Source organism: Pygoscelis adeliae, unplaced genomic scaffold (assembly GCF_000699105.1).
Source record: "Pygoscelis adeliae isolate BGI_AS28 unplaced genomic scaffold, ASM69910v1 Scaffold427, whole genome shotgun sequence".
Taxonomy (NCBI): domain Eukaryota; kingdom Metazoa; phylum Chordata; class Aves; order Sphenisciformes; family Spheniscidae; genus Pygoscelis; species Pygoscelis adeliae.
In genome coordinates, this window is record NW_008825214.1 from 160,953 (window position 1) to 173,456 (window position 12,504).

General features: G+C 46.1%; 1 protein-coding gene across 1 annotated transcript in view; it reads left to right on the forward strand.

The window, feature by feature from the left end:
* Positions 1 to 8,500, forward strand: part of HEATR6 (HEAT repeat containing 6) — a 17,667-nt gene extending 9,167 nt beyond the window's left edge. Inside the window, exons 11-19 of the mRNA XM_009329098.1 lie at positions 143 to 501; positions 1,427 to 1,549; positions 2,133 to 2,219; positions 3,249 to 3,383; positions 4,581 to 4,703; positions 5,758 to 5,882; positions 6,582 to 6,678; positions 7,132 to 7,336; positions 7,794 to 8,500. Coding sequence (XP_009327373.1) covers positions 143 to 501; positions 1,427 to 1,549; positions 2,133 to 2,219; positions 3,249 to 3,383; positions 4,581 to 4,703; positions 5,758 to 5,882; positions 6,582 to 6,678; positions 7,132 to 7,336; positions 7,794 to 8,344 — 1,805 coding nt within the window. The 3' untranslated portion in view covers positions 8,345 to 8,500. The remainder of the gene's footprint in view (positions 1 to 142; positions 502 to 1,426; positions 1,550 to 2,132; positions 2,220 to 3,248; positions 3,384 to 4,580; positions 4,704 to 5,757; positions 5,883 to 6,581; positions 6,679 to 7,131; positions 7,337 to 7,793) is intronic.
* Positions 8,501 to 12,504: the final 4,004 nt, after the last annotated feature.

The following is a 12,504-nucleotide window of genomic DNA, read 5'->3' on the forward strand; positions in this document are numbered from 1 at the left end:
TGCTTCATAAATACATAAACATTGCTATTGAATTATATGTTATGATCTGTCTTGTCTGGAAACTGCTGAAGAAGGATGCTGATGGGTCGGTGAGATGCTAATGGACTGGCTTTTTCTTATTCTGCCTTGTTCTTTCTTGCAGATGTTAATGTTCGAGTTTCTAGTCTCACATTATTAGGGGCTATAGTATCTGTCCAAGCACCTTTACCAGAGGTGCAGTTACTTTTGCAACAGCCCAGTTCTTCGGGGCTAAATAATAGTGGTAGCACAACCCCTCACCGTTTTAATGCTTCTGAGCAGTGGAGAAAAGCACTCCCCTCAGAAGGGGAGCCTACGGATAATCCAGCAGGATGTACGTCTTCAGAACCATGCTGGCTTCTCCGTCTCTGCGTTTCCATCGTCGTTCTGCCCAGAGAGGATTCCTGTTCTGACAGCGATGCTAACTTTCCATCGTTTTCCAGCGTTTATGAACCGTGTCCCCTTCGACTGGAATCCTTACAGGTGGAGATGAACAGCTAGCTTGTAAAATGAACAGCTGGGTACAATATCAAATTACCTCATGTCAGCCAAGCCTCAGTCGTGGGTTGCCTTTGCTCCTAGCTCTTTCAGTGAGGTTTAGGCTAAAACATTTGCTCGTACAGCACGTCTGAGCTGCTGTGACTGAAAGAGCAGTAACATTTTGATTCCGTGCCTGTGGCTACAGCATAACCATCCCATAGTAAACCTGCTGCAGTAAGTTCATCTGCCTGTGATTTTTGTTACCTTCGTTATTTTTAAATATTTGGTTGTGTGTGCTGGCATCTGGTGAAGGCTGCGAGTCTTCCCCATGCAAACTCCTCCATACAGAATCTGAACTAAAATTTTGCAAGGAAACAGTGGGGAAGAAGCTTGCGGTCAAAGAACAGCCTGCAAGGAGCTATGGAGTGATGCTGGTATGACTAAAGGAGTACCTGTGAATGTTGAGACTTGGCCTTGTTTTTCTTCATCTAACCACAGAAAATAGTAAGATTTTGTAATGTGCATCCCAAGGAGTCTCACTCTTTTTCTGTAACAATGACTATTTGTTAAATCCAGCTTCACAGACTGCAGCAGCAGTATTACAGGCGATACAGGATGCGGTGCTCTTACAGGCACTCTTGCTTAGTTGTTTAGCTACGGGAGACCTCACTTACAGTAAATAATTCATTGTGTTGCTACCCGATAGTGCTTTTGTGGCCCTTTTTTGAACAAGATAATGGAATAAGGAGGGTTTTAATTAGCTATAGTATTCTAGAAGTTGTGCTGCAAGGTGTATCTGTTACATCAGAGTTTAGTATATGGTCCCAGTGTTGATTAGCCCATTAACATTCTCTCTTGTGTGTATTTGGGGTATTTTGGTTTAATAGGAAGAAAAATGCTGAATGGAATTTCTTTTGTTTGTGTTCAGGTGTTGGCTCTTCTTGTAAAAGGTTATTTCTCTATGGCTCAGAGCTATTTCCTAGAACTTGGAGAAGTGGCTTGCAGATGCATGGAAGAAATGGATCCATCCATTCAGCTTCATGGAGCCAAAGTAAGAGCATGAGGAAATACCAACATTGTTTTACCAAGTCAATTTTATCTATTAGTGTGCTTTGCAAATGCAGGTGAGTAGTGATGAATATTCAGAGCATCTTTTGTGTGTTTGATGTAGCACACCGTAAAGAGCTGGTGCCTGTTGTAGCTCTTTGGGAAGTGCAGTACCCTGACATTTTGAGAAGCACACCTTCTGCTTCCAGTCTTGAATTCTTAGCAGAATTCTGTTCCTCTGCTCAGTCACCAGGAAGCTTGGGAAATGCAAGGACTATAATACTGGCCCTTCTCTGATTTAGCATCAGCTGGTGCAGGAACTGTAGCCTGTCACCCGAAGGAAAGCTCAGAGAGATTTCCCCTTTGCGTGGCAATTTGTTATGCTGTTTTAGCTGGAGACTTCATGTAAGAAAGGGTTTTCCTCTAATTTCTTCACTAGCAGGGGCAGAATAGAGTCCAAAACAATGCTGAATCTTTTATTTTTGTTCCCTGGGTAAGTAAGTGTAGTCCTAGGTAAAGGTTGCTATGGTTCCGTGGTACTTGAGTCATCCCTGATAAAGACCTAGTTGCTTTTTGTTTCCTTGCAGCTTCTGGAGGAGCTGGGCACAGGTGTACTACAGCAGTACAAACCCGATTCAGCCGTTGCCCCTGATCAGAGAGTACCTGTCAGCGTGGTAAGCGTGTGGGCTCCCTCTGGGATTCCACTTCACTGAGCTTCCTTTCCTGAACTCTCTGCAAAGTTACTGGCATGGATAAATCAATTGCAGGAAAGCAGAAAGAGACTCAGTACCCTGCAGCTTTATAGGTGCTGATATGTACAATTTTTGTAGACTTCCTACATTATTTTGGCATTTGTTTTTGTCTGCATGCAGGTGTGGTTTTTGGGTTGTTTGGTTTTTTTTTTTTTCTTTTACATGATGTTAACACTGCCTCTCTGCCTTTCCTCATCCCTCCTCTTCCTGCCTGCTGTAAGTCAGAAAGCTGGAAGAACAGTGCAGATTTTGCGTGGGTCATTACTGCTGCATAAAACCTAGACATACACTTCTAGAGTTTTGGTGAATTTGCGTTGTTACAAGAGCCAGCCTACATGTTCTGGCTGCTCACAAGTGCAGAGAGAGTGGCCAGAACCATAATATATGTGAATTCAGAAAAATTCATTGTTTGAGGCCGTTTGTTGGATAAGTTTGCAGAAGCTGAGGAACTGGCATTCCAGTAGTAACGTAGGCCTGTTTAAGTCTTGCTTCTGTGAACACAAGGCAATTTTAAAAATTTCTTTGGTGTATGCTAAGTTTTGAGCCAGTCACCAGTGACCCTACAAGATAGGAAATGTGTCCAGTAGCACTGGGTTCCTGTTACTTGCTATGAATGTAAATTTTCAGGCAAATGAAAATACCCAGCTGTGTGGATTCAAGAATGGAATCGTAATTCTACCTAATGCAATCTAATCTGAGCATATGTGGCCTTGAGAAGGAAACAAACAGAACTCGGTGAATAAGTACTTGATAGCAGTACTAAAATGTCTTTAAAATGTTTCTGAATGCTAAGTATTTTAGGCTTCTAAACAGTTGTAATCACTTTCATGTGTGATTATGCTACCTGCTGTAAGCATGTCTTAAAGATGATCATAGAAAAAGACAGTCTATTATAGAACTTAGGCATAATTGCTGAGCTTAAATGGGTAAACCTGGCTGCTTCTTCTGTAGGTTGTAACTTTCTGGACTGTGATATTAAATGGCCCTTTACCTGGCACTCTTCAGAACTCTCCACATGCGACTCTTCAGACAAGCGCCTGTGATGCCCTGTCCTCTATCTTGCCAGAAGCTTTCAGCAGTCTGCAGGTCAGAGAGCTCTCCTTTGTGTGGCATTTTTACCTATTGAGGCTTTGTTCTTGTCTACCAGATTACAGTAGTGTAAAGCCTTTTAAAACTTATGAGGAGAGGGTAGAGGAATCTTCCAGAATTTTTTTTTTTTTTTTTTTTTGCATTCTGAATGAGTTGTGACTATTGAAGGCTGGAAAAGGCAATGTTGGGAGTAATAAGTCTGTCAAAACAATTAAACCGTGGGTCACAGAAGCTGTTTGGCTCTGCCATGAATACTCAGCCTTGGCGGTGATGCATGGGAGATGGAGGGCAAGAATTTCATTGCATGAGGGAGGGGTGAAAGGTTGTTATTTTGCTGGTTAAGTGTTTGAAGGGACAGCTGAGCTAACAGCCATGGACTGACATTGTTCACCGATTTGCATGCGCGTTTTTTCTTTTGGCTGGCTTTTAAAACACTGAACTGCAGTGATTGCCCTGGCAGAAGCAAACAAATGTGTTGGCCTTACTCTCTTTTTGCAACATGAAATATGCTTTTAAACATGAAAGCTTTGGCAGTGTATCACCGCTGCATTGTGCAGCTCCTTTTATGTCACTGTGCCCTTCTTGATGGGGAGTACTCAGCCAGATTTCATTTGCCCAAGAATTGCTAGTACAGCAGTACTCTGGAATTCTCCGTCTGGTTTCTCCAAGTACAGCATGTACTTCATCACTCTGTACTTTGATCCCATACACTCTCTTGTCCCTGTGGCCACGTGGGGTCAAGTCAGTGCCCACCCTGACCCTTTGCTCTGATGAAACAAAGATCTTTGTCATGGGTTGGTAAACTGACAATCTGTCCGGGATGAACTTAATCTGCCTGGCTGTCCTTGTTAATGAAGGGGAAAGACTGAAGTAAGACAGGAAAAAGCAACTGATCCAGTCTGTTTTACCTCTGATGGGCCATGCCTTCTGCGTTTGGATGATAGATAAGACCACAAAGGAAACCAAAATATTAACTAACAGCAACAAGATCATGTTTGCTGGAAGCATTCCCGTTTCCTGTGTGGCATCCTGAAATGCCAGTCAATTTACTTTAAAGAAAAGAGTACGCTCTGAATGGTAGCTTCTATGGATTCCACATATTAGGGTCTTTCAAAGTATTTGTCAGTTGTCTGTCTTTGTGGGACAGAAATCTTTTCAGTTTCTCTCTATTGCCATGACTGCTTATCGTTGCAGAATGACCAGCAGATACTGTGTGTCACTCTGCTTCTTGGCCTGAACCACAGTGAGAACCCACTGGTAAAAGCTGCTGCCGCACGTGCGCTGGGAGTCTACATCCTCTTCCCTTGCCTTCGGCAGGTCAGAACTGGCCCATTTTTCTTATTTTGATCCATTTTATAAAGGTTTTGATGAACCGTAAGATGTAGGACATGAGTTCTTTTGGAATGAATTGGTCTTCCTGCTGGCTTTTGGTCTGTAGTGTGTGTATATAGCTTCTCTTTACCGACTCCTGCTCTTGCGTTCTGTGTGGTGAACAGAACTAGTGCGGTTTTAACTGAGATGAAGCAGAAGCCAGAGAGCCTCGTAAGTGAGATCAAAAGGAGGGAGGTCAGGATCTTCCCCGAGCTCTCAGGGACAGAAGTGGGAAAGGCTAGGCTGGCAGAAAGGAGCTGCAAGAGATGAGGTAGAGCTGGGAAGAAGGGAACAGCTGTACAGCGCTTGGTAGAGTTTAGCAAGTTTTTAATGGGAAGGCTTCAGTTTTGCTTAAAACTAAGAAGTAAAGCTTATTTAGAGAGAAAGGCTGTCTTGTTTCCACAAAAAAGTTGATCTTAGCTTGGCTGAGCTGGAAGACTGTAGTTTTTTGCAACGTGGCCTTAAATGGGTGATTGTAGTAAAAAATTTATGCTGTAGCTGACATTGAGATTTGAGTCCAAAATATTTTGAAAGAAAATCTTTTACCATAGGCAAGGGCATGAAAATGAAATGTAATGTGCCATAGAAGAGAAGATTAGACAGGCAGCTCAACAGGGAGTTTGGAGAAGCAATTACTTTTAAGAGTGGGATTTGATGAGTAGAAGATTGGCAGTCCAGGTAATTATGCTAAAATCCAAAGTAACTAAAGCACCAATGAAATGAAATAATACAGTGAAACCTTTCAGCAACAGCTACCCCAATAGAGTGGTGAACTTGGTCAGCATGCAGGCTTAGACTGTTAATTAAAGATCAAACAAAGCTGCACAGAGAGCACCATAAACACGTTAAAAGTTGTCGCCTAAAAAAGAAGAGTATATTAATAGAGCTGGTCTCTGTGCAGGTATCATTTTCCCTAGAAAGGCCAGAATGTATATGTTACTAAGGAAATCACCTGAGTTTTTAAAACTTTCTAACTTTGCAGCAGTTTTTACTTTTATAGGATGTGATGTTTGTGGCAGACACAGCAAACGCTATTCTGAATTCCCTCCATGACAAGTCTCCGAACGTCCGTGCCAAAGCAGCTTGGTCCCTGGGCAATCTTACAGACACTCTGATCATCAACATGTACGTAAGCGCGCCTTGGCCCGCAGAACTCCTCTCTCTGCCTGTATTCCTGTAGCGTCAGACAGAGGGTACTGAATCTGCTTAGTATCAGAAAAGCCAAAATTTGGCTCGGCTGCTTCTTTTTAACCACTCTTCAGCCTATGAGTCTACCAGTGTATGACACTGTATTAGAAGTATCTCGTATCCATCTGGGGTCAAGTTCTACTGAACTGCTTGGGTTTAGGTCTTTCTAATCATTAGTTCTGGAGTATGTTCCAAGTTTACTTTTCAGTTTTCTGTTTCTTGCATGTTGCTTTGTGTAATTGCATGTTCCCTGGTTACTTTACTTTCAACATAACACAGAAGTAAAATTAATAAATATTTAACAGTTCCTCAAGCCAAAGACTGAAGGAAGTCTAACCTACTGTTACATTTTTAACAGGAGAAATAGTTATCATATATTCCTGCTACAGAATTGCCTCTGAGCAATTCATTGCCCTCTGTTTTTTATTACAGACTTAATGCATTGCTAACCAGCTTTCTTGCATTGATAGTTTGGTTTTAAATTAATAAACATAGTGGTCACATGTAGTAAGGTCTGCCTTACATATTAGCCTTCTAAAGAGTGAAGGTTGTTCATACGCCTGTATAACGGATTGTGTCACATCTTTGGTTTGGATCATCTTGAGCTGGCCTTTCACAGTGTGATTCTTCTGCTAGGGAAACAATGGGACAGAGTTTTCAAGAGGAATTTTCTGATCTCCTACTGTTGAAAATGTTACGGTCTGCGACTGAAGCATCCAAGGACAGAGACAAGGTATGGCTGAGGGGAAGGAGGGTGGGGTTATCACAGTGTAGTTAACTCTTGCATTCTTATTTAAAAAAAGGGAAAAAGGCACCAGTTACTTTGGGGTGTTTCGCCCCAATGGACGGGGAGCTGCAGCTCAGCATCCTTTCTTGCGGGCTGGTATTTGGAGGTTTCCCGTGTTTGACTTGCAGGGCATCTGATTGCGCTTTTCCACAGCGCAGGGTTTTTTTGTTGGGTGGTTTGTTTTTTTTTTTTCTTTCAGGGTGACCACTTGCAGAGAATGATCTTTCTGGTGACTTTTAGGAAGTTACCATCTGATAAGACACCAGTCTGATTCCAGATGGGCTCCTTGTTGGCTCTGAGCATGATTTTGTAGCAGGCTTGACAAAAGCTTTGCCTATAAGCTGAAAGCCAGAATGTGTTTTTGTTTTGTTTGGGGTTTTTTGTGTATGTGTGTTTCAGGTAAAGAGTAATGCAGTCCGGGCCCTTGGGAACGTGCTTCATTTCCTTCAACCCTATCACATAGCAAACCCCAGGTTTAGGGAAGCCATCGAGGAATCTCTTCAGGCCCTTATTTCTACTGTTCAGAGTGAGGCCACTATGAAAGTGCGCTGGAATGCTTGTTACGCACTGGGGAATGTGTTTAAGAACCCTGCCTTGCCACTCGGTGAGTAACTTGTCCCACTGGCTTTGGATTTGCACAGCAGGTTGTGGTTTTGATAAGAAGGTCTCTGTTACAAATGTGTTGGGGAAAAGGGGAGAAAGCAAACGGAGCTGAATCTGGCTGTCATAGCTTTCCCAGAACTCTTGCCAGTGAAATAGGCTCAGATCCTGCGAATGCTAATACAGACATAACTGTGCTGTATTCAGTTGGATCCGTCATGTTAGAAAAGAGCGTGAGGATGGGATTATAGCTGTGAACAGATGCAAAACGTCACTTTTCCTCTTACAAAACTTCAGAAGATTAACTGTTTTTTAACTAATTTTTCATTTCATAACCCCTGATTCTCTCATTTGGGCTGGAATAAATACAGTAAATGTAAGCTCATTAAATATTTAGGAGATACATTTACAGTTTTGTATATTTTGACTGATTGAAAAGGGGTTTTTGTTGTTTTTTGTAGGAGAGGCTCCTTGGACCACGCAAGCGTATAGTGCACTTTCCTCAGTAGTGAAGTCCTGCAAGAATTTTAAAGTCCGAATCAAATCAGCCATGGCCCTCTCCATCCCCAGCAAGAGGGAATGCTACGGCTCCACTGAGCAGTTCTGCCAAATCTGGAGTGCCTTGGTGGTAGCCTTGCAGAAGAGTGAAGACACCGAGGACTTTCTGGAATTCAAGTACAGTGCCAGCCTCAGGACGCAGATCTGCCAGGCTCTGCTTCATTTGTTAAGTCTGGCAAAGAGCACAGACCTGCCAGTCATTTGGGAAACCATAACGGAAAATGGGAATGCAATCAAATCCTACGTCTTGCAATACCTGAAATCTGGAGTTGAAGAAAACGAAGCAGGAGTGCAGACGGACTTGTGCGAGAGGGAGGGAGTACTAAAAGGAGCTATCGAACACCTCGGTGGGATAGAGAAACAGCTGGAGGGCAAAGCTAGGGTAAGAGTGTCTGTTTACCTGGAAGATGTCTTGACAAATCATGCCAATGCCACTGAATTAACAGAGGCTTAGAAAGAAACACTTGTTTCAGTGACCGATAACTTATACTTCTGGCTGGGCACAGAGAAGAAACACACTGCCCTCACTTACACAGGGCATCCAGAAGAAAAGTTTCCTGTTGTTGGCATTAAACAATTTATTTCAAACTTATTAAAATCATTCACAATGCCTGATGAAAAGATCTGTAGAACTTTTTTTTTTATTTTGTTTTTATGTTTAGTGAACTTTGACGTTGTCCTCGTTTGGTTTTGTTTGTACCCTTAACTGTTACAGTGTTACCACTGGGAAAACAAATGCCTCTTCCTTCTTTGTATGTTTTATAAAAACAGCCTGTTGTCTCAGCTTATCTAAAAGCATTTTGTTACTGTTGCTGCTGTATTCAAAATCATGTTTGTAAAGGAGGGGTCTGGAAGAATTTTGTTTTTCTGAGCACTGCAAATGTTGTCACTTCTGTGTTCCTGCAATAAACCTAAATATGCCAATATTTGAATAATAGCTTAGAGCAAACACACTTTGCCTTTACCTGTCTACGTTCCTGGTGTCTTACACCTGGGCTGCGCCTCCCTGCTGCCTTCACTCATCCCATCTTCCAAAACCTCAAAATTCCTTGTTTCCAGGTGGATGGTACTGTGCTGCGTAAGCCACAAAATTCCAAGTAGGTCCCCTGGGGCTGGAGTTTTGACTCTTCAAGCAGTGCTACCCCTGGGGCTCTGTCCCCTTTCTGTGGGAGGCGCAGCGATGGCCTAAACCGCATGTGGGTTTGTTCCTGTTTCTGAAGTTCTGTCCCCTTCCCCTTCCTTCGTGCTGATGTTACTTACTCTGTTTGCTGTGTGCTTACTGTGCTGATAGCCGGTGGAGGACTGAGCTCTCTGATGTTGCTGGGGACAAATCAATGCCTCCAGGAATGAGCTGGTCTGTGGGGCCTAAGTGCCTGCTGTCCTAACCTCTGGGTGGATGTTTGAACAGAGCTCAGTGCAAGCCCTGGCTGTCATAAAAGCTCTTGGGGATGCAAAATTTGTCTGCTTTGTTTTTCCATCCTTGCTGCTGGTTTCAGTGGGCCTCAAGTAGCGTGAGTACCCGAAACCCCTTCAGAGTAATGGAGTCTTTTTCGCTGAATGTATGGGGCCGGCTCCCTGCCAAGAGTGACTTTTCCCGCTGTAACAGCCTGCAGCAGGAGCAGCTCTGCCACTGCCTGGCGTAGGGTCAGGCTTGTCTGGGTGCTCTGAAGGGCTGAGCAGCTGCCTGGGACAGAGGCTGAGGAAGAGAGCAGCAGAGCCGAGCCCTTGCTGGGCCCCAGCAGGCACGGGCCCCATCCTGGCTCAGGAGCACCCCTGGCTATGCTTCAAATTACAGATTTACACTTAAGCTGGCACGTGCTCCTTTTTCTCCCTCTTTGGCTGCTGGAATTGTACCTGTACCCATCTTTGAGTTTCCACCATATGAATCAAACCTGTGTTTTGGCTCTAGAGGAAATCTGTCCCGTTACCATTGAAAACATGACTGTGCCTGGATTTCTTGCCCAGGTTTGCCGACAGCCCTAGAGCTGCCTCCATGCTGTACCAGCAGAAATACTGGGGGGAAGGCAGCTGTGGGCCTCGGTGTCCGACGCGTGGTCAGGCAGCAGACACCGGGCGTACCAGGGCTGTGCCTGTCCCAGCAGCCCACACCCGATGTCAGTACTGGGAGGAGGACGGCTGTTCTTCCGAACGGGGGAAATCCCTGTCGATTCAAGAACTACATTGCTTTGGAAAGAGTTTTGCCTTTGTGCACAGAATGACGTGAGCGACGTAGCATCTCCGCCTGCGGAGCACCACTGTGCTGCTGCAGAGACGAGGCCACGAGCCATGAGCCTCAATTCCCGCATCGCAGCGAAGGGTCTGCGTGGGCACCTGAGAAATCCACCTCCACGGGTGTTTTACATGCCCCAAGAAGCAGATGGGAGCTGCTGGGATTCTCCATAGTGTGTAGCCAACGTCTTTGGTTTTTATTACAAACTTCTGTGAAGTCTCACCTGGCTCCTGGAAACACTTTTGGAGGGCTTTTGAGGAGATGTGGGCTTGTGCTCTAAGCAGCACTGAGCGAGCGATGGAGGCAAACCAAGAGCTCAATCTTATAAATGATAAGAATAAACTGAATAAAACGAGTGAGCAGACCCGCTGAGCATGGTAGCAGCCTGCCCGCTCGGCGTATGAAGTTTTCTAAATAACCACATCCAGTACTTCAACCCGTATTGGAGAACCTGCAACTTTTATCAGACAGAAAGATAATATCTTTTATCTTTGGGAGCAAAAGTAGTTTTAGGTAGCCCTGGCTGAAGGCAGTTTTCTCCGTGTGAGCTATCTGCTTAATGAAGAGCCCAACTCATTACCAGATGCTAAAGCAGAGGGGTTCTGCACCTTCGATCTGCTGAGCCTGTGCCTCAACATCTGGCTATCTTTCCTTGAAGACCAGACAAGAATAAGGCCGCGTGTCTGAATGCCAGATAGAGTTCGGTTCATCTGTAAAGGAACTGAATCAGGTACGGGTTGGGTTTTGGAGGTCGGTTCTGCACACCATTAGTCGCTCTCTTCTGTAGCTGTTTTCCTCAGGGATGCTCATAGACTCCGAGCGTCCCAGGCATCTACTCAACCCATCACCACATCACGGCAATAAAGACTGAAACGCCAGTTTGGGTAGAGAGTCTGGATTTTGTGGTCTCACCCTACACACTCATCACAAACCTTCTGCCTGCGAAGAGGAGAATGTCAGATGGGTCTTACGTTGACGCCAGCCTTTATTCTCCTGTAGGAACATCCTTTCTGCAGCTTCTGGACACCCTTAGCTGACCCTCTGGGGATAAAACGATGTGTGCACAGGGGAGAGCGGACAGGCAGGAGCTGGTTTTCACTCTGACTGGTGGAACTCCATCCAGCATCTTCCGAAGATGAGAGAAACGCGTTATCACCCCTGCCTCCCGTCAGGGCCGGCAGCGCAGGGCTCGGCCCTGCTCAGCGGTGGGGAGCAGCCAGCAGCTGCATCGCCTCCCCTGCCAGCACACGGGCATTGCTGGGGAGACACACGGGCGGAGGGGGCAGCTACGGAGATTCAGGCCTAATTTCTGTGGGCAACAACTAAAACGCTGCTGGGTGGGGACCTGGGTCAGTCATGGGGGTCAGCTGTGCCTGGCCCCAGCCCTGTGGGCTATTTCTGCTGCTGGTGGTTGCACCTGGGTGCAGTTCTGAGGGTGCTGGAGCAGAGCTGGGATGGGCTCTCCTGCCTGATACCAAGGTCAGTGATGATTTTATGTGTCCCTTTAGCGTCAGATGCTCATTTTTGGTGCCTGGCGGAGCAGCGTGGGCTGCGTGTACGCTGTGCCGCTTGCTCGCTGCCAGCGAGAGCAGCAGGGGCGGACGCAGCCTCTGGCCTCCGCCGGGGGCCGGGCAAAGCAGAAGCACGAGGCGCTAGGGCCTGGCGAAAGGCAGCAGCTTCCCCACCCCAGCCAAGATTTTATTGTCCTGCCTCTTTATTGTTGTGTTTACAAGCTAGGCGCTTTATAGGTTTTCCTATGAATAGTTTCAAGGGGAAGGTAATTACCTTATCACATGCAGGATGATTTATAGCCAAGGTGGCAAGGGACATTCAAGCTCCACATCGGCTCCGTTTGAAAGACAATCTGCCCGTTCTTCTACGCGGGGTCACTGGGTGGGTGAAAACAAAAGGGCTTTAGTGCCCAGCCCACCCGGGCCCAGCACCGGGACGTCTCCTTCGGCCGTGCCCCGGAGGGAGTGTTTCCCCGGGCCGCGCTGACGGCGCTTGTGCCCACCTGCAGCCCCGTGGGTTTCCCGGGGGCTGCCCACGGCAGCGGGCTCTCCCCCGCGCGGCCCAGCAAGGAGCAACCCAGTGAGTTCAAAGCTCAAGTTGCAGCTCAGGTTGTAAAGCCCTTTTTGTTTAATTGCGTTACCTGGATGAGTAGATACGCAGTGTGCTGCCCGAGAGGCTGCCTGGCCTCGCACGGCAGCGGGGCGTCTCGGCGGGACCGGGACGGCATGAGCGGCGATGTCTTGGTGAACTGAAGCGATGGCTTTTGTTGGGCAAAAACTCCTCGTCAGCGGCACCAGACCCGGCTTGCGGTGGCTGGGGGGGGTTGTTACACATCTCCCCTTGCCTCCACATCGCGGTTTTTATTTTTCTTC